This window comes from Schistocerca nitens, chromosome 7 (assembly GCF_023898315.1).
Source record: "Schistocerca nitens isolate TAMUIC-IGC-003100 chromosome 7, iqSchNite1.1, whole genome shotgun sequence".
In the NCBI taxonomy this organism is placed as follows: Eukaryota; Metazoa; Arthropoda; class Insecta; order Orthoptera; family Acrididae; genus Schistocerca; species Schistocerca nitens.
This window is the reverse complement of record NC_064620.1, coordinates 575,270,061-575,296,851: the sequence shown is the minus strand read 5'-3', so window position 1 is coordinate 575,296,851 and position 26,791 is coordinate 575,270,061. Positions and strand designations below refer to the sequence as shown.

Sequence of the window (26,791 nt, the reverse complement as noted above, 5' to 3'; positions counted from 1 at the left end):
GTGCTCAGAGCCATTTCAACCATTTTCATTTCTTCTGGACACAGCGATGTCGGAGATTTGGTGTTTTACCCCATTGCTGATATTCAATGTACACTCGTGAAATGGTCGTATGGGAAAACCCCTCTCCATCGCTACCTCAGAGATGCTGTGTACCACCGTTCGTGCGCCGACTATAACACTATGTTGAAACTCACTTAAATCTTGATAACCTGTCATTGTAGCATCAGTAACCGATCTATCAACTGCGCCAGACACTTGTCTCATAAAGGCATTGCCGACTGCACCGCTGTATTCTGCCTGTTTACTTATCTCTGTATTTGAATACGCATGCCTATAGCAGTTTCTTTGCTGCTTCGGTGTATATCAGTCACCACAGCCCAGTAATCATTATGGTAGCCTTCAGCTCTATGTCAGGCATACCGCAGTGCTATCAGTATGATTTGTCAGGTTTATTTTGTAGCGACGCAGTATTGCCGGGATTAAATCGGTAATAAATATGTGTGTCACTGCGTGTATGTGAGAGCTGAAAAATTCGCACATACCGTCTTCCAGTTTGAGTCCTTGTGCTGCATCTGCGATGGAGTTTTCCTCTGATTATTTCCGATTATTGTCTCCGTTTTCTATTATTAAGAATCTTCTCTTATACATACATTCCATTTTATGAGGCTTGATATGAAGTTACTGGCATTCGTATGTATCCTTTGTTTCTGTCACGATAAACCCATGCGATCTTTAGTGAATCCGACTGAGTTACAGGAAGTTTCATTGTATTTATTACATTTTTCACGACAAGGGCTGAACATTTTGTCTCACAACTTGTTAAACCTCCAAGCCTGATTGAACACTTAACACTTAAACTGCAAGACGTAATGGACGAATACACCAGCTCACATTCGTGTTCAGTGACAGATATGTTTATAAATGATTTAATCCCGACTGCATTGCGATGCGACGAAATGAAATTGACAAGCCATCCATGCTGCGAACACTGCAGTTACGACTGACATCGAAAAGTCGGCGCCCACAAAAATTACAAGTCTGTGGAAATGGGTATAGTTGATAACCAACGGCCGGCCGGTGTGGCCGAGCGGTTCTACGCGCTTCAGTCTGGAACCGCGCGACCGCTACGGTCGCAGGTTCGAATCCTGCCTCGGGCATGGTTGTTTGTGATGTCCTTAGGTTAGTTAGGTTTAAGTAGTTCTAACTTGTAGGGGACTGATGACCTCAGATGTTAAGTCCCATAGTGCTCAGAGACATTTGAACCATTTATTTGGTAATCAACGAATGTGAATGAAGTAAGCACGTAGCAAATAATGCACTTGGATGTAAAAGCGCTTCTCTGATAGTGGTCGTAGAATGTTAATAATGTTTAATTTCTGGAAATATCCTAAAGGACTAGTGAGAAATGTGATTAAAAAAACATTTGTCTTTAATACAGTTTTCAGCCTCCAGTGCTTCTAGGTGCTTCGACTGTTATTGAATCCTCTGCTTCAGTCGGTTAATGATTGATGTGTGATCACGGGTTGTGCCGACGTGTGGGCATTGGTGAGGTTCTCCGCATTACTGTCCCGTTTTAACAGGCCCCTGGGACAGCGGCGGAACTAGGCGCTACACCGTTGTTTTTCAGAGTTGCGTCTGAACACGAATACGATGACATGATAAAGTGTTTACTTATCGTATTCCCACCCTATGTCTATGATGGGCAGAATTGTCTGCAGTGTAAATTTAATGTGTTATGAGAGGATTTTTTCTGTCGTTATTATTTCCTTGTCAAGTATGGACAGTGTTATAATGACGTGACCCACTAATATTTCAAGGATAACGAAGACTTCGTATCTATGTCTTACACTGTGTTATCTTTTTGATGTGGGATGTGGTCTATTGTTACATCACACTGTTCTACTGCAGTATTTGTTAAACATTTAAAATAATTTATTTACTTATATCTTACAAGGGAACCTTCCCATCGCACCCCCCTCAGACTTAGTTATAAGTTGGCACAGGGATAGGCCTTGAAAAACTGAACACAGATCAATCGAGAAAACAGGAAGAAGTTGTGTGGAACCATGAAAAAAATAAGTAAAATATACAAACTGAGTGGTCCATGTGCAACATAGGCAACATCAAGGATAAAGTGCGTTATGGGCGCCGTGGTCCCGTGGTTAGGGTGAGCAGCTGCGGAACGAGAGGTCCTTGGTTCAAATCTTCTCTCGAGTGAAAAGTTTAATTTTTTATTTTCAGATAATTATCAAAGTTCAGTCACTCACACATAATCAACTTCGCTCTCCAAAATTCCAGGACATGTTAAGATTTGCTTGGACATATACAGGATTTGACGGTCTACGCACGGAAACATTTGAAAACGTAAAAAAAAAACATATGTTTCGACAGAGCACAGGGAAAACTGTGCGACTGTGAAACTGTTGCATTCATTTGTTGCAGTTTATGTGACAAACTCTTATGTTTTCATCACTTTTTTGGGAGTGACTATCTCATCCACAAGAAAACCTAAATCGGGCGAGGTAGAAGAATCTTTTTACTCATTCGCCAAGTGTACAAGTTAGGTGGGTCGACAACATATTCCTGTCATGCGACGCACATGCCGTCACCAGTGTCGTATAGAATATATCAGACGTGTTTTCCTGTGGAGGAATCGGTTGACCTATGACCTTGCGATCAAATGTTTTCTGTTCCCATTGGAGAGGCACGTCCTTTCGTCCACTAATCGCACGCTTTTGCGGTGCGGTCGCAAAACACAGACACTAAACTTATTACAGTGAACAGAGACGTCAATGAACGAACGGACAGATCATAACTTTGCGAAAATAAAGAAAGTAAAATTTTCACTCGACGGAGGACTCGAACCAAGGACCTCTCGTTCCGCTGCTGCTCACTCTAACCACGGGACCACGGCGCTCATCAGCTCACATTGTCCTTGATGTTGCCTATCTTGCACATGGACTACTCAGTTTGTATATTTTGCTTATTTTTTTCCAAAGTTCCACAGAACTTCTTCCTGTTTTCTCGATTGATCTGTGTTCAGTTTTTCAAGGACTATCCACTGTGTCAGTTTATAACTAAATCTGAGGGGGGTGCGATGGGGAGGTTCCCTTGTTAGAATGAGAATGTGGGTATTTGGAAAAAAATTAGTCAAAAATTGTAAATAGCAATGGGAGGTGGGCATAGGATGGATTGCTTACAGAAAACGTCATGTCATTAGTTTACAGTAAATGAGCAGTGTTACAGTTACACTCAACAATGTCAAAGTGTCTCATGTCGTAAATTATGCTAACATTTACCGCCAGTTTGCAGAACATGTCATGATGTCATTAAGTTGTAGTAATTTGGCCACATACTGCAATGTCGAAGTGTCTTAGGTCATAAATCATCGTAATGTTTCTAACCCTTTTGCAGAATATGCCATTACACAAGTAACTTATAGTAATTCAGCTGTGTCCCAGTCTCACGCTGCAATGTCAAAGTATCTTACATCATAAATTATGGTAATATACTGTAAAAAAAGAAATGACACACCACAAAGAAATTATCCTCATATGTACTGACAAATAAATGATTACAATTTCAGATGAATTGGATTATTTGTTCAGTTGAAGGAGCTTCATAAACTGAGCAAGTCGATAACACGTTGGTCCACCTCTGGCCCCAATGCGAACAGTTATTCCACTTGGCACTGACTGACAGAGTTGTTAGAGTTCCCCCTGAGGGACATCGTGACAAATTCTGTACAACTGGCGCGTCAGATCGTCAAAATCCCGGACTGATCGGGCGCCCTGTGGAGAGATCCGGCGACCTTGTTTGCCAAGGTGGAGTTTGGTAAGCACGGAAAGAAGCAGCAGAAACTCACGGGAAGTACGGACGTGCATTATCTTCCTGAAATGTAAGCCCAGGATGGCTTGCCATGAAGGGCAACAACACGGGGAGTAGTATATCGTCGACGTACCGCTTGCGCTGTAATGGCGCCGGGGATGACAAACAAAGGAGTCCTGCTACGAAAAGAAATGGAACCCCGGAGACCGTCACCCCCCCTCCCCCCCCTGTTGTTGTGCCGTATGGCGTGCGACTGTCAAGTTGGTATCCCTGCGCTGTGCAGAGCGTCTCCACAAACGTCTTCATCTACATCTGCATCTACATACATACTCCGCAATCCACCATACGGTGCTTGGCGGAGGGTACCTCGTACCACAACTAGCATTTTTTTTTTCTGCACTGCAGTGCACTTCAATAAAAAATAAACGAATAACTACTTTTCTACTTATTATTCACTCAGGTATGAAATCTGCCATTGCAGACAAATTAATTCAAGGTTGTAATTTAGATGACGTGTGGCAAATTCAGTGAATAACTGTATTCTGACGTTCAAAGAGTCGGCAGGCTTAATAGCCAAACATGCCATTTGGGATGGTTAATAGAAATTATTTTTGCACAGTGTACGACCATATGTCATTAGTGGTTAGGAGATTTTTGATCGCATCACACCACTTAATTACAGAGAAGCAATGCGAAATACACAGGGTGGTCCACTGATAGAGACCGGGCCAAATATCTCACGAAATAAGCGTCAAATGAAAAAACTACAAAGAACAAAACTTGTCTAGCTTGAAGGGGGAAACCAGATGGCGCTATCGTTGGCCCGCTAGATGGTGCTGCCATAGGCCAAACCGATATCAACTGCGTTTTTTTTTAAATAGGACCCCCCCATTCTTTATTACATATTCGTGTAGTACGTAAATAAATTTGAATGTTTTAGTTGGACCACTTTTTTCTCTTTGTGATAGATGGCGCTGTAATAGTCACAAACGTATAAGTACGTGGTATCACGTAACATTACGCCAGTGCGGACGGTATTTTCTTCGTGGTACATTACCCGTGTTAAAATGGACCGCTTACTAATTGCGGAAAAGGTCGATATCGTGTTGATGTATGGCTATTGTCATCAAAATGCCCAACGGTCGTGTGCTATGTATGTTGCTCAGTATCCTGGACATCATCCAAGCGTTGGGACCGTTCGCCGGATAGTTACGTTATTTAAGGAAACAGGAAGTGTTCAGCCACATGTGAAACGTCAACCACGACCTGCAACAAATGATGATGCCCGATTAGGAGTTTTAGCTGCTGTCGCGGCTAATCCGCACATCAGTAGCACACAAATTGCGCGAGAATCTGGAATCTCAAAAACGTCGGTGCTGAGAATGCTAAATCAACATCGATTGCACCCGTACCATATTTCTATGCACCAGGAATTGCATGGCGACGACTTTGAACGGCGTGTACAATTCTGCCACTGGGCACAAGAGAAATTACGGGACGATGACAGATTTTTTGCACGCGTTCTATTTAGCGACGAAGCCTCATTCACCACCAGTGGTAACGTAAACCGGCATAATATGCACTATTGGGCAACGAAAAATCCACGATGGCTGCGACAAGTGGAACACCAGCGACCTTGGCTGGTTAATGTATGGTGCGGCCTTATGGGAGGAAGGATAATTGGCCCCCATTTTATCGATGGCAATCTAAATGGTGCAATGTATGCTGATTTCCTACGTAATGTTCTACCGATGTTACTACAAGATGCTTCACTGCATGACAGAATGGCGATGTATTTCCAACATGATGGATGTCCGGCACATAGCTCTTGTGCGGTTGAAGCGGTATTGAATAGCATATTTCATGACAGGTGGATTGGTCGTCGAAGCACCATACCTTGGCACACACGTTCACCAGATCTGACGTCCCCGGATTTCTTTCTGTGGGGAAAGTTGAAGGATATTTGCTATCGTGATCCACCGACAACGCCTGACAACATGCGTCAACGCATTGTCAATGCATGTGCGAACATTACGGAAGGCGAACTACTCGCTGTTGAGAGGAATGTCGTTACACGTATTGTCAAATGCATTGAGGTTGACGGACATCATTTTGAGCATTTATTGCATTAATGTGGTGTTTACAGGTAATCACGCTGGAACAGTATGCGTTCTCAGAAATGATACGTTCACAAAGGTACATGTATCACATTGGAATAACCGAAATAAAATGTTCAAACGTACCTACGTTCTGTATTTTAATTAAAAAAAACTACCTGTTACCAACTGTTCCTCTAAAATTTTGAGCCATATGTTTGTGACTATTGCAGCGCCATCTATCACAAAGCCAAAAAAGTGGTCCAACTAAAACATTCATATTTCTTTACGTACTACATGAATATGTAATAAAAAAGGGGGTTCCTATTTTTAAAAAAACGCAATTGATACCCGTTTGACCCATGGCAGCGCCATCTAGCGGGCCAACCATAGCGCCATCTGGTTTCCCCCTTCAAGCTAGACAGGTTTCGTTCTTTGTAGTTTTTTCGTTGGACGCTTATTTCGTGAGATATTTGGCCCGGTCACGATCAATGGACCACCCTGTATATTTTGCAATTCAATGCGAATTTTCGTTGGGGTACAAGTATTAGTTGCAGATGTTGCTGTTGTACAAGTGATACTAGTTTCGTCAGTGAGTAGCAACACGAGATCATTTAGCAGTAATTGGCTGACCGGATTCAAGCCTACTGGCAGAGTGCCAACGAAAGATCACCATATGTTCAGGAGAAAGTCACTGCGTTAAGCAGTCTCTTACAAGACTGCTTCAAAGTTCTTACGCTGAGCTCCGAAACACCTTATATTTCTCTACAACTACCTCTGCAGTCAATTACAGGCGTACCACTAATAAGTTTTACTTCTGCACAGTGATAGAAGAGAACCGAGTCGCCACCGACGCAGTTGCCGACAAGTACTTCAAACCCGGCACCCTGGACAGCCTGGACGCCATGAGGCCAAGTCTGATCGACGTAAGTAAGACCTGAAGCCTGTCATGTTCGTTTGATACGTGCTTCAGCGCCAAAAATAAAATACGTACATGTTGGAAATGGTCTACTGTTATTGACATCATTCTGAGTTACAAATTGCAATAAATAACTATGGAATAAGAATTTTACTACCAGGTGCTTCCACTTTTCTTGGTGACATTAGTTATATTTTGCCGACGTCTAATAACACCACCAACAAGTGGATTACATGAATATAATAACTTGACCTATGAAGCTTTCACTTTTTTACGTTTTTGAGGCCAGTCACTAAATACTGTTGTCTAACTTTTGTTGGCCCAGTTAAGAGGATGAAACTAATTGAGACACTCACATCGAATTACACTCCAAGTTTCGTGCAGTAAGGCCGATATAACGATGGTCACCCTTAAACTTTATGGGTCACTGATATCCATGGGTAAAAGTGAAAAGTAAGAATAAAATGCAAGCTGGTAGCTAATATACGAGTCAGGGGATATTGTTTATTAATTTCATTTTTTTAATTCAATAAATTTGTTAATAAAGTTTACTTTCTGTACTACTAAATGGACACCTTTGACTTTATTGGGTAATATGTTAAGTCATTTGCTTCTTGTTTTTCAGAACTGTCATTATACTCTCCAATCACCTTCCATCTTTAGAAGTAAGTGGGTGTACAGACGCAAATGTGCATCGAATATCAAACATCTGTGGGAGCTACTGTAATACTAGCTTGTAGTGTGGAGGCCGAACAAAATGTTTCACAGGTGGTGGCATAAGAATCCGATAAAATATTGTTCGGTTTAGCTGTACCACCCCACGTAATGAAGTACTGCTGTTAGTTCAGATGGTCTGTGTGTAAAATATAAATAAATACTCAATGTCAGCGTCGTTAAATTTTAAACTTTTTAAAAAATTTCCGAAATGCTTCGGAAGAATTTCTTCATTTACAGGTAGCAGTACCGGCGTTTACTTCAGCAGCATTGCTTTTGAGACACCAGTTATTTCGAAACATATTTAGTCCTCTCTATCTGTGTAGTATATTTTCCGCTAGAGCACAACAACTGATCTCAACACATCCATTATTTACAAACTACGTGTAACTGGGCAGACATTCTCTGAAAAATCATACATCGTTACGAAAGCTTTCGTACTTTCCATCAATTTAAGAACTGGTTCAAAGATTCTCAGTTTCCATTAATGAAGAGAAGAACGTACTCATATTTCATGGAGAATAAGCATAAACTTCAGACTTAATGAGGTAAAAAGTAATTCATTCTTTTTTGAGACTTTTCTACAATAGTATTCCCAAATATGGTCTAATATCTCCTGTGAAACTGTGTGTATGTAAAGAATCGTACGAGAAAATGAAAATGTGTTTCTGGGCTGAAAGTTGCAAATTTTGTCACACGTAGTATTATAACTATTGTTTTTGGCGGATTCTTGGCTCGTGTTGCAGAAGACAGTGCTTTTGCATTTGTTTAAAACCTGATTTTTGTACCTATGTAATCACCCGGAATTCAGATTTGAGTCTGAATAATCTATAACACACATTCCGAAGTACCAACTCGGTGCCACAGCACACAACCAGTACTGTAAGTACAACTGTACAATTTTTATCTCCCCCTCCCCTCCCCCCAATATTTCCCTCATTTACCAAATTCACGATTCATTGATGCCTCATGATGTGCACTATCAGACAGTTCCTTATTTTAATCACTCTGCACCTCAACTATTTTTCCTGCCTAATGCGATTCACTATATCCTCATTAGTTAGCCGTCTAATTTTCGCCGTTCTTCTGTAGCACCACATTTCCAAAGATTATATTCTCTTCTTGTCTGAACTGTTTTTCATCCACATTCCACTTCCGTACAAGACTGCGCTCTAGACTATTTCTTTCAAAAAAGATTTACTAAATCATAAATGTCTATTCGATGTTGGTAAATATGTGTCTTTCAGAAATGCTTTCATTGCTGTTCATAGTCTGCATTTTAATACCGTCTTTACTTCGCCCATCATCAGTTATTTTACTGCCCAAATAACAAATCTCATCTTCTACTTTTATTCTCTCATTTCCTACTCTGGTTCCAACAGCAAATCCCGATTTAATTCAACTACACTCCATTATTCTTGTTGTACTTTTGTTGATGCTCACCTTGAAGACACTATCCATTCAGTTCAAGTTATCTTCACAGTCCTGCTGGTATTACAGCGGTTTTGATACCGTCTTTTCATCACTTTGATTTATTTATGAAAGCGCTCACTCTGTTCTTCATTAATTTCACCGAATGTTGTTGTTGTGGTCTTCAGTCCTGAGACTGGTTTGATGCAGCTCTCCATGCTACTCTATCCTGTGCAAGATTTTTCATCTCCCAGTACCTACTGCAACCTACATCCTTCTGAATCTGCTTAGTGTATTCATCTCTTGGTCTCCCTCTACGATTTTTACCCTCCACGCTGCCCTCCAATACTAAATTGGTGATCCCTTGATGCCTCAGAACATGTCCTACCAACCGATCCCTTCTTCTGGTAAAGTTGTGCAACAAACTTCTCTTCTCCCCAATCCTATTCAATACTTCCTCATTAGTTATGTGATCTACCCATCTAATCTTCAGCATTCTTCTGTAGCACCACATTTCGAAAGCTTCTATTCTCTCCTTGTCCAAACTATTTATCGTCCATGTTTCACTTACATACATGGCTACACTCAATACAAATACTTTCAGAAACGACTTCCTGACACTTAAATCTATACTCGATGTTAACAAATTTCTCTTCTTCAGAAACGCTTTCCTTGCCATTGCCAGTCTACATTTTATATCCTTTCTACTTCGACCAACATCAGTTATTTTGCTCCCCAAATAGCAAAACCCCTTTACTACTTTAAGTGTCTCATTTCCTAATCTAATTCCCTCAGCATCACCCGACTTAATTAGACTACATTCCATTATCCTTGTTTTGTTTTTGTTGATGTTCATCTTATATCCTCCTTTCAAGACACTGTCCATTCCATTCAACTGCTCTTCCAAGTCCTTTGCTGTCTCTGACAGGATTACAATATCATCGGCGAACCTAAAGTTTTTTATCCTGATAACGACATCCTTTTGAGTAGTCCCCGCCCGGAGATCCGAATGGGGGACTATTTTACCTCCGGAATATTTTACCGAAGAGGACGCCATCATCATTTAAAGCTGCATGCCCTCGGGAAAAGTTACGGCTGTAGTTTCCCCTTGCCTTCAGCCGTTCGCAATACCAGCACAGCAAGGCCGTTTTGGTTATTGTTACAAGGCCACATCAGTCAATCATCCAGACTGTTGCCCTTGCAACTACTGAAAAGGCTGCTGCCCCTCTTCAGGAACCACACGTTTGTCTGGCCTCTCAACAGATACCCCTCCGTTGTGGTTGCACCTACGGTACGGCTATCTGTATCGCTGAGGCGCGCAAGCCTCCCCACCAACGGCAAGGTCGATGGTAGCATGGTCACTTCGTAATTTGGATATCTTTCCATGTAGTTATGGCCTAAACAAGCCTCCCCCATAGTACTAGTCATGTTTTTTCAATGTTGGACTCGAACATCGTTCTTCAAATGCCAAGTGCACAACAACGCCTTCCTTCAGTTTCGCTTGTGACAGATTTCTTTGGGTACGGTTATCACAAACTGTTTAGTTTGGTCCACCTTAATGTGTTAAGGCGATTGTAGAGTTTTTTTTTCAACCCCATGAGGTTTTTGCTCAAAACGTTCTTCTCTGCAGCCATCAAAGATTTTCTTGCAGGCAAAGTTGTTCAAATTTTGATACCTTGTGTTACAATACCATTCAGAATTCATGTTAGTAATTGGAGTAGTACAGGAAATGTAATGCTATATCATCAAAATCGCTGAAAATCATTTCTTAGAATGTTGAGTGTTATCTGTAAAAACTCATGAGTTATCCAACTATCTTTTTTTCATTTTTTAATTCTGTCGGTTGGGCCTTTGTTACCAGCCGACGCGATGACGAACTCTGCAGACACATTTTCCATGGTATGCCCCGATGTTTTTCATTTCTACGGGGATGCCCTATATTCGTCAGTCTTTATCTTTTTTGAACTTGAGGTGCAATTCGGATTATCTAAGCGACTTTGAACAATAAAATGAGCTAGAATTATGTTCTCTGAGTACAGGAGAAGTTAGATATCACTAGCAAAATTTTAATGGCATTGTGCTACAAGCAAAGAAAAGTATATAAACTTGCTACTTGGATCCTGAAATTTATATTCACGGAAGTTTACTGGTATCATTACTGGTTATGAAATTATAATTTACGTCTGATATGAGGCGTGACATAACTGAATTTGCAAATTAATGTTGAATTTCTGCTGAAGTATTAATGTTATTGCAGTATTCGTATCTTGTGCGAAACAAAAGTCTATGTTGGCGATATTTTCCACTGATTTCAGTTGGCCGGAGCTGTTCACTTCAAAGGGCCTGCCCTCACGACAGTGGAGTTCAACTCTAAAACTGGAAACACGACCTATTTATATTCCTTCAACCATCAAGACAAGTACAACTACGAAGGTAAGAAGAGTTGTGTACTTGGCGTACTCAAAAAGAGCAAAATCTGCTAGTCTTCATTCAGCGTATCATTGCAGTACGTAACAATACTATCACTAGATAACAGCAGACGAACGTTAGACACATAACAGATCCAAGATGACCGCTGCCTTCACTCAACACGACGCACAACACTTATAGTGTTCTACCTAGTATTACGACCGATACTTCGAAGTGTACAGGGTAAAGAATTTATCAAGTACAACCAACATCATACCTTGACATGTGAAACTGATTTTCTTTCTCTCCAAACAATGCAAGAGACAATCACATGAAAGGGTAAGCATAAGATATTCTGTTAGCATCCCGACACAAATCGCTGTAGCGGTTTTAGTCTTCCTTAGCACTGATAATATTCGTTGTTCAAAATGGTTCAAATGGCTCTGAGCACTATGGGACTTTTACAGCAGTGGTCATCAGTCCCCTAGAACTTAGAACTACTTAAACCTAGTTAACCTAAGCACATCACACGCATCCATGCCCGAGGCGGTATTCGAACCTGCGATCGCAGCGGTCGCGCGGTTCCAGACTGTAGCGCCTAGAAGCGCTCGGCCACCCCGACCGGCGATATTCGTAGTGCTGGATTTATTAGCGTAAGTTATATTTATGACTTTATAATACAGGGTTATTGAAGAAGATATGCAAATATTTTAATATGTTATTCTACAAGTGAAAGTAAAGAAAAAAGTTCATTTAAACATAGGTCCGCAAATGTTTAGTTACGGAGTTACTGCTAATAAAAGATTTTGCCTGAAATTTAGGAACTTCACTAGTATGGAGTCATAGCGAAATTTCACGAGGTTAAAGGAAAGCATGATTTCCGTTTATTTTGTTGTTATTGGTCTGGCGAATCTAATAAAACATCTAACAAAACATTATGAATGCAATAGTCGAAATTAAGAACAATCTTGTGAAACTGAAACGAGCAACAAAATCTGTTCATACGCGTGCAACTAAATGCATTGAAATCGGTGGAGCTATTTTTGAATACTTATTGTGAATGTATGTACACTGTAAAACTTCCTTAACACTGAGCTTAGATTTCTCCGTTTAACATGAATTCACGTATGCTATGGTATTAATAAAAGCGGATTATTCGACACATTCATACAGTTTCAGTTAACGTTATTACCACCATTTTTCCAAAATTAAATTCTCTACAACTTCTGTGAAAACTTTGTGCAATTTTCTGGAATTTAAAAACGAATTGTGCCAAGTAGTTAACAAATTAAAAATGTTAGGAAATTACTTCTTTGCTTCTCTGGATGTTCTGGTAAATGTCTACAGATACACGTATAGGACATATTTTATTTGATTCGCCAGATCAATAACAACAAAATAAATGGAAATCGTACTATAACCTCGTCCAGTTTTGCGATGGCTTCATACAAGCGAAGTTGCTAAATTTCAGGCAAAATCTTTTATTAGCCGTAACTCCGTTACGAAACATTTGCGAACCTATGTTTATATGAACTTTTTTCTTTAGTTTTACTCGTAGAATAACATATTAAAATATTTGCGTATCTTTGTGAATCACACTGTATAAATGATCTTGAATGTGGCACTTGCAAATGAAATTCAAATTATGTGCATCTGATGCAGAAATCTAAGATGAGTACGTTACAAAGATTTCCACAAAATAATTGATTTGGAGTATGGTCGGTGCGTTCTTTTTAAACTTTGCAAAACGCTATGGCAAAAATTTACTCTATTTACATCATTATGTTCCAATAATAATTTGCCCGTATATTAATGAAAATTTCCCAGAGTTTCTAGTCATTGCTACTAACAAGAGAATGAGATATTGACAGGAGCAGGCTGTGGTTAAGTCCTTGTCACTTACGAGGCAGTCTGTGGTGGGTAGTTGAGTGACGATCTGTGGAGGCAGGTGCCCGTCGGCATCAGTCGTCCTTTTGCGACGTGTCTTGCATGCTGTGGTGGCCGTGAGGGAGCGTGGACTATAATTCTCTCATGGTCTCCTTATTCGAAATCAAACTCCTCTGTAGGAATCATTATGAGTTCCGTAAACAACGATCGTGTGGAACCCATCTCGCCCTGTTCGTTCAGTAGACCCAGATATCAATAGATATCGGATCCCAGGTTTATGCTGTGTTCCTCACTTCCAACGGTTTTCGATACAGTTCCACACCGCCATCTAATGAAAAAAAAAGAGAGAGTATGGCACAGTGGACCATGTGTGTGATTCGACTGAAGAGTTTATAGCAAACGAAACACAACATGTAATTCGCAACAATGAGAAATCTTCAGACGTAAAAATAACGCCGGGTGTTCTCGAACGGTGTGTTGTAGGACCATTACTTTCCACAACATGTGTAAATATATAGGGTGTAATGGGTATAAGTGTAGATATGTCTTTTGGTGACAGGACATTGTACCGAACAACATTACATCAGCATTTATTTCGTTTGCAGATGAAAAATTGTAGCTATTAGAAGTAGTATATTTTTAGGTTGGTTAGTACCTCCTAGTACGTGTGGCAGAGATTAGATTAGATTAGGTTAGTACTTGTTCCATAGATCGTGAATACGACACTTCGTAATGATGTGGAACGTGTCAGGTTAATAAAAGGTGTCTGTACAAGATATTACATGACACTTAATATTTTGTTTTGTTTTGTGGGGGCTGGGGAAATTACCCACTTACTACATACAAAAATTCATCTAATGAGTAGAAGCAGTTTCCATTAAGAAATTCTTTTAATTTCCTTTTAAATGCTATATGGCTATCTGTCAGACTTTTGATGCTATTAGGTAAGTGACCAAAGACTTTTGTGGCAGCATAATTTACCCCTTTCTGAGCCAATGTTAGATTTAACCTTGAGTAGTGAAGATCGTCCTTTCTCCTAGTGCTGTAGCCATGTACACTGCTATTACTTTTGAATTCGTTCGGATTGATAATAACAAATTTCGTGAGTGAATATATATATATATATATATATATATATATATATATATATATATATATATATTTTGTGAGGCTGCAGTGAAGATCTCTAGCTCTTTAAATAAGTGTCTGCAGGATGATCTTGGATGAGCTCCAGCAATTATTCTGATTACACACTTTTGTGCAATGAACACTCTTTCACTCAATGATGAATTACCCCAGAATATAATGCCATACGAAAGCAGAGAATGAAAACAGGAGTGGTAAGCTAATTTACTCAGATGTATATCGCCAAAATTTGCAATGACCCTAATAGCATGACTAGCTGAACGCAAACGTTTCAGCAGATCCTCAGTGTGTTTTTTCCAATTCAACCCCTCATCAATGCATACACCCAGAAATTTTGAATATTCTACCTTAGCTACCGATTTCTGATCGAAGTCTATATTTATTAATGGTGTCATTCCATTTACTGTGTGGAACTATATATACTGTGTTTTGTCAAAGTTTAATGAGAGCCCATTTGCAGAGAACCACTTAACGATTTTCTAAAAAAACATCGTTTACAATTTCACCAGTTAATTCTTGTCTGCTGGGTGTGATAGCTATACTTGAATCATCGGCAAAAAGTACCAGCTTTGCAATATTCGTGAATATAGAATGGCAAGTCATTAATATATATTAAGAACAGCAGAGGACCTAAGACCGCACCTTGCGGCACTCCATTCTTGATTGTTCCCCAGTATGAGAAATCACCAGTTTTTTTTGCATATTATGCAAGACCGTTAATGGCTTGCTCTTGCCATTGTTTATTTTTCCCCGGGCAGCAGGTCAGATGATGTATGAACATGTGGACGCAACACAGATAGTGTTTACTGTCAGGCGTAGTCCAGCTAGTGATGTTGTTACGACCATGCAGAAAACATCAACTGTTAAGTTTGTGACGTGTTTGTGAGGAGGCTGTTTGACGCAGAGAAAAAACAACCAATGCGCTGATGTGTGTACATACTATGATACTACATATAAAAAATACAGGGTGCAGGCAACTTAATGTACAATCGCAGTAATGGGATGATTGTGTTTGACGGTCAACAATGCAGGTAAGGCATGTGTTGCGCTGGACTGTCATCGTTCAGTACTGACTAGCCATCAGTGCAGGCTGTTTACGAATAGTGCACACTTCAGATGTCGGCGTGTAATGAAAGACCTGACAGACTTCCAAAAAGAGCAGAATGTGGGGGCCCGGTTAGCTGCAGCATCAGTAACAAGACAGCCAACTTATTGAATATTTCAAGAGCAACTGTTTTAGCATTCATGGTTGTTGTTGTTGTGGTCTTCAGTCCTGAGACTGGTTTGATGCAGCTCTCCACGCTACTCTATCCTGTGCAAGCTTCTTCATCTCCCAGTACGTACTGCAGCCTACATCCTTCTGAATCTGCTTAGTGTATTCATCTCTTCGTCTCCCTCTACGATTTTTACCCTCAACGCTGCCCTCCAATACTAAATTTGTGATCCCTTGATGCATCAGAACATGTCCTACCAACCGATCCCAACTTCTAGTCAAGTTGTGCCACAAACTCCTCTTCTCCCCAATCTTATTCAGTACCTCCTCATTAGTTATGTGATCTACCCATCTAATCTTCAGCATTTTTCTGTAGCACCACATTTGGAAAGCTTCTATTCTCTTCTTGACAAACTAGTTAACGTCCATGTTTCAGTTCCATACATGGCAACATTCCATACATATACTTCCAGAAACGACTTCCTGACACTTAAATCTATACTCGATATTAACAAGTTTCTCTTCTTCAGAAACGCTTTCCTTGCCGTTGCCAATCTACATTTTATATCCTCTCTACTTCGACCATCATAGTTATTTTGCTCCCCAAATAGCAAAACTCCTTTACTACTTTAAGTGTCTCATTTCCCAATCTAATTCCCTCAGCATCACCCGACCTAATTCGACTACATTCCATTATCCTCGTTTTGCTTTTGTTGATGTTCATCTTATATCCTCCTTTTAAGACACTGTCCATTCCGTTCAACTGCTCTTCGAAGTCCTTTGCTGTCTCTGACGGAATTACAATGTCATCGAAGAACCTCAAAGTTTTTATTTCTTCTCCATGGATTTTAATACCTACTCCGAATTTTTCTTTTGTTTCCTTTACTGCTTGCTCAATATACAGATTGAACAACATCGGGGAGTGGCTACAACCCTGTCTCACTCTCTTCCCAACCACTGCCTTCCTTTCATGTCCCTCGACTCTTATAACTGCCATCTGCTTTCTGTACAAATTGTACATAGCCTTTCGCTCCCTATGTTTTAGCCCTGCCACCTTCAGAATTTGAAGTAGAGTATTCCAGTCAACATTGTCAAAAGCTTTCTCTAATTCTACAAATGCTAGAAACGTAGGTTTACCTTTCCTTAATCTTTCTTCTAAGATAAGTCGTAAGGTCAGTATTGCCTCACGTGTTCCAGTGTTTCTACGGAATCCAAACTGATCTTCCCCGTTGTCGGCTTCTACCAGTTTTTCCATTCGTCTGTAAAGAATTCGCGTTAGTATTTTGCAGCTGTGACTTATTAATCTGATAGTTCGGTAACTTTCACATCTGTTAACGCCTGTTTTCTTTGGGATTGGAATTATTATATTCTTCTTGAAGTCTGAGGGTATTTCGCCTGTCTCATACATTTTGCTCACCAGATGGTAGAGTTTTGTCAGGACTGGCTCTTCCAAGGCTGTCAGTAGTTCTAATGGAATGTTGTCTACTCCCCGGGCCTTGTTTCGACTCAGGTCTTTCAGTGCTCTGCCAAACTCTTGACGCAGCATTCATGGTAGCCTGCACAAAATATGGAAAGACATCATCATGTAAACTTATTAGTGGACGCAAATCAAATGTAAATGATAGAGGTCGTCGTACGGTAACACGAATTGTGTCAAAACAACACAAAACGACGGCGGCTAAAGTGACTGCAGCAGCCATCTTCGAGACCCCTTTCCATCACACTGTCAGCCGAAAACACCATAAAGCGAATATTAACGGGCGAGCATCTGTACCGATACCATTAGTGACAACCAACGTAAAGATGCGTAAAACATGGTGCCAGGACATAAATCCCGGACTGTTGATCAGTGGTCCGACGAGTCAACGTTTTCGTTATTTCCAACATAGGACGGGATTTACGTTTGGAGGACGCCAAAAGAAGCCTACAGACCTGATTGCTTCATTCCAACGGTTAAGCATGAAGGTGGAAGTGTGATGGTGTGGGCAGCCATATCATGGTATTCTGCTGGTCCCATCATTACTCTCAAAGGCCGTGTTACAGCCAACTATTATGTCAACAGGTGCACCCCATGATTCAAATGGTGCTCCCCAACGATGATGCCATATTTTAGGGCGATAATGCACCAATTCACACAGCCAGGACAGTACAGCCGTTGTATGAAGGGCATGCAAGTGAACTGCAGCGTCTTCCGTGGCCAGCATAGTCCCCTGGCTTGAACATTATCGAACTCTTGTGGGCGACGTTGGAGCGCAGACTCCGGAGCAGATTTCCGCCTCCATCGTCACCGCAGGAGTTAGAAAAGGTTGTGATCGAAAAGTGGCGTAACATTCCACTGGAAACTATAAAATCATTATATGTCAGTATTTCAAGAAGAATCGCAACTATATTATGGGCAAATGTGGGTCGAACCCCTTATTAATAAACTATTCCCAAGCACGTACACACATTATTTTGCCTATCCCCTGTATCTGCACTCATACCCGTTACATCCTATACGTAAATGTATAAACATCAGAAGCTCCATGAGGCGATTAATCGATGCTTCTGCTTTATACAGACAAGTCCCAACGCAAGAAAAGTGTACCGAATTCCAGGAAGGCCTGCAGAGAGACGATGCTTGGTGGAGTGGGCGGCAGGTGGCGCTCAACCAGTGGCGGATGCAGCAATACCTCAAGGAGGGGCCGCTAAAGATATCTTGAGTTACCTTTACTTTTACCGCAGTAAAAAATAATCAAGTCACGTGCAAAGTTTAATTCTCGAATAAACGCTTTATTCGCACTGAAAGATGCAACACCAGTACACTTAGCACTAAAACACACACGGTCACACTCCGCGTATTTCTAATATCACTAAGCACAACACTGACTGAAGTCCGTGGTTATAGCCAATATTCGCAGTTGTTCACTTTCTATCACTTCCACGTTATCGCGAAGATTGTAGCTTTCAAACTGGCTACCTGACAGCGACTCTGCTTTCCTCATACGTGTGGCTCGGTTGTTTCGACAACATTCGCTGCCAGAATGGTCGCTTCCAAATTTTTATGGCGTGTGAACAAATACCTACTATGAAAGCGACAAGCCAATATGTACCTTATGACGTATAATATAAGGACGAGTTTCCAATGATGACGTCATCCGGCAATTTATGTCTGTGGAACATTTATTGTCGTATTACGAGTCAGGTATGGTAAACTATTGTTACGTTATTAGTAAAAACACTGTTACGGGTCTCGTAACAATATTTTTACTGAGAAATTACTATTATTAATACTTTACAACCAACTGATCACTCTCACTCTTGACTAATCTGCACGCTAGCCCTTGCTACAACTAGGACTTTTACTTATTCATTCTTCAGTCTTAACACACTACTGGCCATAAAAATTGCAACACCAAGAGGAAATGCAGATGATAAACGGGTATTCATTGAACAAATGTATTATACTAGAACTGATATGTGATTATATTTTCACGCAGTTTGGGTGCATAGATCCTGAGAAATCAGTACCCAGAACAACCACCTCTGGCCGTAATAACGGTCTTGATACGCTTGGGCATTGAGTCAAACAGAGCTTGGATGGCGTGTACAGGTACAGCTGCCCATGCAGCTTCAACACGATACCACAGTTCATCAAGAGTAGTGACTGGCGTATTGTGACGAGCCAGTTGCTCGGCTAACATTGACCAGACGTTTTCAATTGGTGAGAGATCTGGAGAATGTGCTGGCCAGGGCAGCAGTCGAACATTTTCTGTATCCAGAAGTGCCCATACAGGACCTGCAACATGCGGTCGTGCATTATCCTGCTGAAATGTAGGGTTTCACAGGGATCGAATGAAGGGCAGAGCCACTGTTCAAAGTGCTGTCAATGCGAACAAGAGGTGACCGAGACTTGTAACCAATGGCACCCCATACCATCACGCAGGGTGATACGCCAGTATGGCGATGACGAATACACGCTTCCAATGTGCGTTCACCGCGATGTCGCCAAACATGGATGCGACCATCATGATGCTGTAAACAGAACCTGGATTCATCCGAGAAAATGACGTTTTGCCATTCGTGCACCCAGATTCGTCGTTGAGTACACCATCGCAGACGTTCCTGTCTGTGATGCAGCGTTTAAGGGTAACCGCAGCCAAGGTCTCCGAGCAGATAGTCCATGCTGCTGCAAACGTCGTCGAACTGTTCGTGCAGATTGTTGTTGTCTTGCAAACGTCCCCATCTGTTGACTCAGGGATCGAGACGTGGCTGCACGGTGCGTTACAGCCATGCGGATAAGATGCTTGTCATCTCGACTGCTAGTGATGCGAGGCCGTTAGGATCCAGCACATTGTTCCGTATTACCGTCCTGAACCCAGCGATTCCATATTCTGCTAACAGTCATTGGATCTCGACCAACGCGAACAGCAATGTCGCGATACGATAAACCGCAATCGCGATAGGCTACAATCCGACCCTTGTCAATGTCAGAAACGTGATGGTACTCATTTTTCCTCCTTACACGAGACATCACAACAACGTTTCACCAGGCAACGCCGGTCAGCTGCTGTTTGTGTATGAGAAATCGGTTGGAATCTTTCAATATGTCAGCACGTTGTAGGTGTGAATGCTCTGAAAAGCTAAATCATTTGCATATCACAGCATCTCCTTCCTGTCGGTTAAATTTCGCATCTGTAGCGCGTCATCTTCGTGGTGTAGCAATTTTAATGGCCAGTAGTGTATTTCTGCTTCTGGACGTAAACTAGCATCCTATTCGACGAATAGTCGGTGTTTATAACGCTACGTATCGAAGATTCTCTGTACATGAATACAGTATAATATTCGCGACCTTTCTCGAACAAATTCCAGACAATATAACATATCGAGATCACTAGAATGGCCGCGACTCTTCTCGTAGGTATGTGTTAGCTATCTATGTGCCAGACAGAAACGTATAAAATACGATGACGCAGACGCACGTGCTACATAGGAAAGTACAAATACTCGATAGATAACTCGATTCAGTCGACTGACGAAAGAAACGAACGTATAGTGTGCGGGTTGCGGCACGGGTGGCTATGCAAGGGGGGTGGGAGGGTGGGGAGACCGCGCATATGTATCCGCCACTGCGTCAACATAAACTAACTTAACGTATCACACATAAAGTGCAGAAAGATCCATTATTTTATGATTACACGACAGCAGAACAAGCAATGGAAGCAGTCATGTCAATAAAATACCTAAGAGTACATGCATGCGGGGCAAATTAAAGCAGAAGGATAATGTAGTGGACTGACAAAGCAGCCAGTCCACAGTGACGGGTAACCGAAAGGCACGCGTACACACACGCCGACTGGCGTTAAGTCTGAAACAGGATACGTGATGAAAGCTATAAAGAAAAGAACGGAGCTTCTCGTATACTTAACTTTAATTCATTGTGGTACATTTCTCTTGATAATACAAGTGAGACTCTCTCCAGATATGGTTAATGCGCCTTGCTAGGTCGTAGCCATGGACTTAGCTGAAGGCTATTCTAACTGTCTCTCGGCAATTGAGAGAAAGGCTTCGTACGTGTAGTCGCTAGCAATGTCGTCCGTACAACTGGGACGAGTGCTCGTACGTCTCTCGAGACCTGCCGTGTGGTGGCGCTCGGTCTGCGATCACTGCCAGTGGCGACACGCGGGTCCGACATGTACTAATGGACCGCGGCCGATTTAAGCTACCACCTAGCAAGTGTGGTGTCTGGCGGTGACACCACAGATAACATAAAAGTAATCACAAGTAAATCAGTTGCCAGACTGTGAGTCATTGGAAGAATCCTCAGTATGTGTAATTTACAGACAAATGAGCTAGATTATCAACACCTCGATCGACTAATACGAGGGCCATTACGTAAGTCTGTATGTAGGCTGTTTAGGTTTTTATATTGGTAACGCCACGTAGCGCTCTGTATGAAAATCACTGGCTGTGCTGTGTGCAGTCTGTGGCTGGTTTGCATTGTTGTTTGCTATTGTAGTGTTGGGCAGTTGGCTGTAACGTAGCGTTGCGCAGTTGCAGGTGAGCCGCCAGCAGTGGTGGATGTGGGGAGAGAGATGGCGGAGTTTTGAGAGCGGATGATCTGGACGTGTGTCCATCAGAGACAGTAAATTTCTAAGACTGGATGTCATGAACTGATATATATATATATATATATATATATATATATATATATATATATATATAATGACTTTTGAACATTATTAAGGTAAATACATTGTTTGTTTTTTATCAAAATCTTTCATTTGCTGACTGTGCCTATCAGTAGTTAGTGCCTTCGGTAGTTAGAATCTTTTATTCAGCTGGCAGTATTGGCGCATGCAGTATTGCAGTAGTTCGAGTAACGAAGATTTTTGTGAGGTAAGTGCTTCATGAAAGGTATAGGTTATTGTTAGTCAGGGCCATTCTTTTGTAGGGATTTTTGAAAGTCAGATTGCGTTGCGCTAAAAATATTGTGTGTCAGTTTAGTGTTGATCAGAATAAGTAAAGAGAGTAATGTCTGAGTACGTTCAGTTTTGCTCAGCTGTTTGAAAAGCAAATAATGTAAGAGGTTTATCAGCACAGTAATTCATAGATTTTTCTAAGGGGACGTTTCAAGTCGTGACAACTATGATATATCGTGCGGAAATGTGCCATCACCATAACTGCTGCAAATACATTCAAAAGCCAGCGGCAAACAGCACCGAAACCAACTGACAGATTGCGACCGCATGCTGTGATGGCTCAGCACCACCGCCTGAAAGATTTAGTGTAAACTTGAGCGTGTTGCAAGATGGATGAGGATGTAAGCAGAGTGGAACAGCGAGTATACGTACAAATTGCCTTTCTCGCTGGCGGAAATGCTACTCACAAGGGGAAGGCCTCAGAGACGGTCAATCGATTCGACTCAGATTTGGCAGGTCGCTTGTGTACAACCTAAAACGAAGGAATCTAAAATATTTTGGGTCAACACCCCCACGTTTTTGAGAAAATCATCCCTAAAGGTTATGACGAGCGATCGACTGAAAATTGGCGGGATCGATAGATAATTGTAAATAGAGCATTTTTCATAATGAGGTATGGGTTTCGAAAACGCATACTTTTCCAGAAATCGAGGTAAGAAACTTTTACAACTGCCGCGTCTGTACTCACATGGTTAACGCCTATCGTCTACAGCGCCGATAGCGCAACGGCCAAGGTAAGTGGCTGGGAATCGGAAAACCCGGGCTCGAATCTCGAAGAAACCTAGCGGATGTAATTGTTTTCGTTTGTATTTTTCCATAACTCAATTGATAGGGATAGGAGGGTTAACAAGGTAAGTGAATCAATAAGGAATGATAACAATAAGGTAGGCAAACTAATTTTCCAAACGCCGTGAGTTAGTAAAGTATTAAACTTTTAAGGCTTGTCACATGAAAACAACTCCGAGTAAAAGTGCTGCGACTTCCTCACGAGGGATCACAGATAGCCAACCGTGCGACGCTTGTTTACAGTGAGGCACGGGATAGAATGCACGCGGGGAGAGTTATGTTGTCCCGGTTGCCTCTTCGTCATATCATAGGGAAGGAACAGTGTAGCTGTCGAAAGGTCGCATTCATTAGATGCTCTTGGTGCCGTGACTATATTTGTTTCGAATGTTTATATGACAAGTACCATCCGTCTAGTTGTTCGAAGAAAAGTGAGGACACGTAACAGTGGCTGGAAGAGCCATTGTAAAGTGACCTGGAGTAACATTTTAGTTGTTTACTATCCCAAGAGGTTTGAGAAATTTATTTGCCTGCCTTATTATCATTCCTTGTTGATTTACTTACCTTATTAACCTTCCTATCCCTATCAATTGAGATATGGAAAAATACAAACCAAAAGAATAACATCCGTTACGTTTCTTCGAGATTTGCAGCCAGTTACCTTGGCCGTTGCGCCATCGGTGCTGTCGACGAAAAGCGTTGACCATGTGGGTACAGAAGCGGCAGTTGTAAAAGTTTCTTACCTCGATTTCTGGAAAAGTATGCGTTTTAGGACCCCATACCTCACGATGAAAAATGCTCTATTTACAATTATCTATCGATCCCGCCAACTTTGAGTCGATCGCTCGTCATAACCTTTAGGGGTGATTTTCTCAAAAACGCGGGGGTGTTGACTCAAAATATCTTAGATTCCTTCGTTTTAGGTCTCAGAGGCCTTCCCCTTGTCAGTGTCATGTGGAGCTACAAGCGGCTGTGGGTGATAGAGCGTCACTCACGGAGATCTTATGGATTCTAGCATATGAGAGCCGCAGTATTCTGGCGTGTCACCCTGTTAGGGAGGCCAAACGGTAAATGTCTGTTTACAGCATCATGATAGTCGCATCCGTGTTTGGCGACATCGCGGTGTACACACATTGGAAGCGTGTATTCGTCATCGCCATACTGGCGTATCACCCGGCCACCTCTTGTTCGCATCGACTTCACTTTGAACAGCGGACGTTATATTTCAGGTGTGTTACGACCCGTGGCTCTACCCTTCATTCCATCCCTGCGAAACCCTACATTTCAGCAGGATAATGCACGACCGCATGTTGCAGGTCCTGTACGGGCCTTTCTGGATACATAAAATGTTCGACTGCTGCCCTGGCCAGCACATTCTCCAGATCTCTCACCAATTGAAAACGCCTGGTCGATCAATGGTTGTCGAGAAACTGGCTCGTCACAATACGCGAGTCACTACTCCTGATGAAATGAGGTATCGTGTTGAAGCTCCGTGGGCAGCTGTACCTGTACACCATATCCAAGCTCTGTTTGTCTCAATGCCCAGGGGTATCAAGGGCGTTATTACGGCCAGAGGTGGTTGTTCTGGTTACTGATTTCTGAGGATCTATGCACCCAAATTGCGTGAAAATGTAATCACATGTCAGTTCTAGTATAATATATTTGTCCAATGAATACCCGGTTGTAATCTGCATTTCTTCTTGGTGTAGCAATTCTAATGGCCAATAGTGTAGGAGCCGCAGAGGCCCTCTCCACGGGATGGGGCTCTTGCAGTTCAGATCGATGCACAAGAGAAGGGTCAGGCACAACAATATCTGGCTCGACAAGTGAGATTTCCCGGCCACGAATCGCCTACACTCGAATAAGAACAGTTGGGCGTTCCGACCTCACCTGAATGGCTGGTATAAAGGCAGAAGTGATTTTAGGTGCTCTCCAATTTGCTGTTGTTGAATCGTTGGAACAGGAGATGGCTCAGCGACTTCCCTATCCATGGATGGTTCCGGAGGAGTTGCTTCAACCACGGGAGGAACGTCAGGAGAACCACTAGAGACCTCAGTAGCTGTTTCTGCACCATTCACCGCATCAGGAATGCAGGACTCAACACTACAAGATACATCAATCGACAATGTTAGTTAAGGGAGGAGTGGGTGAAGAGCAGTCGTATCCCGACTCCTCACCATCATACTACGACCTTTCTCATGTTGCACTGCGGGCTTGGCAACAACAATTTCAGGACCGTGCTGCGAGAGTAAAGGCGGAAAGGCTGGAGCAGTAAGCTGCGAGTCTCTCTCTTGTTCCACTGCACCCGGGGAAGACGTGGCACAAATCCCTTGAGCTCTAGGAGCGAGATCAGCTAATGTCATTTTTCGACGCTCTTTCAATGAGGATTTCAATACAGTTATGATTTTTTAAATCGGATGAATCTTTTTGATAAACCCTGTATAGTTAAAAATGATTTTAACATGCCCAATCTGCGTCACAAAGTACTAAAATTACAGGTCCAATATACATGTGTTAATCGTTTTTTTCATTACAGTATGAAGAAGATTTCTGGAAAATCAGCTGCATTCTACCATGAGTCACATGTATTAGTGTTTTAGAGTCAATATTTACATTAGGAACACACTTTTCACGAAGTAATGTCTGAATTATTTGTATCTTTTTCAGCGGTGGGTCATGGCGGAGATTTTCCATACCTGTTCCCTCAGCCCAACGTAAACTTGACAGCCGAAGAAGACAGCGTATCGCAGAAAATGGTACAACTTCTGGCCAACTTCGTCATTTACGGGTACGCAATAATCTCAATGAAAAGTAATCAATTGTCAATTTAAATAAAGTGTGAATTGCAGAGTAACCATGTAGATGTAGACCGTAGAATGGGCGGCATCTGCCTAGAAAGAGGAAGGTTTAAAAAGTATTCACAAAATGAAGTTTATGAAACAACATACAGGCAATGCCTCCGATGCTTTCTTCACGTTGTGAATTATTCTTCTTTATTTTCATTTTCGGTTTTACAGTAACTTCCCTAATTAAGATTTTGCTGGTCGTGAACAGAGCGACATAAAGTAACGATACATAAAGTAACCATACTTGACCCGGGAGCCCCTAGTGTGTACATTTGTTACACATTCTAACATGCACTACGTTGTATTAGTATATGTGAACTAAGATTTTCCGTGCTTAATTCACTAAACTTCAAATGGCTTTCGAAATACCGCCCTTTCGAGAAATCGTAATAGCAATGATAATGTCCTGTAAGCAGTGCTGATGACTAAGGTCATGGTATAATGATATGCACGTATACAGATGGTGCTAGTCTCTCGCACGAAAGGTATAAAAAGGCAGTGCATTAACAGAGCTGTCGTTGTTCTCAGTTGACTCATGTGAACAGGTTTTCGACGTGATTACGGCTAGACGACAAGAATTACGAGGCTTTGAATGTGCAATGGTTGTTGGAGCTAGATGCTTGGGACATTCCAATTCGGAAATCGTTAAGGAATTCAGTACTCGGAGATCCACAGCGTCAAGAGCCTGCCGAGAATACCAAATTCCAGGCACGACCTCTCACCACGGACAACGCAGTGGCTCACGGTCTCCAGTTAACGACTGAGATCAGCGGCGTCTGCGTAGAGTTGTCAGTGCTAACAGACAGGCAACAATGCGTGAACCATCTATGTGGGACTTACGACGATCGTATCCGTTACCGACGCGAGTACCTTTGCTAACAGCCTTCAGCGCGTCTCCTGGACTCGAGACTATATCGGTTGGACCCTAGACGACTGGAAAACACTGGCCTGGTCGGACGAGTCCCGATTTCTGTTGGTAAGAAATGATGGTAGGGTTCGAGTGTGGCGCAAGATCCTCGAGGCCATGGACGAACGTTGTCAACAAGACGCTGTGCAAGCTGGTGGTGGCTCGATAATGG

The 26,791-nt window shown here is 41.9% G+C and overlaps 1 protein-coding gene across 1 annotated transcript in view; it reads left to right on the top strand.

Moving 5' to 3' along the window:
- The window catches only part of LOC126195357 (cholinesterase 2-like), a 255,797-nt gene that overhangs the window by 219,921 nt on the left and 9,085 nt on the right, over positions 1-26,791 (top strand). The window contains exons 9-11 of the mRNA XM_049933935.1: positions 6,750-6,850; positions 11,283-11,400; positions 25,534-25,654. Coding sequence (XP_049789892.1) covers positions 6,750-6,850; positions 11,283-11,400; positions 25,534-25,654 — 340 coding nt within the window. The remainder of the gene's footprint in view (positions 1-6,749; positions 6,851-11,282; positions 11,401-25,533; positions 25,655-26,791) is intronic.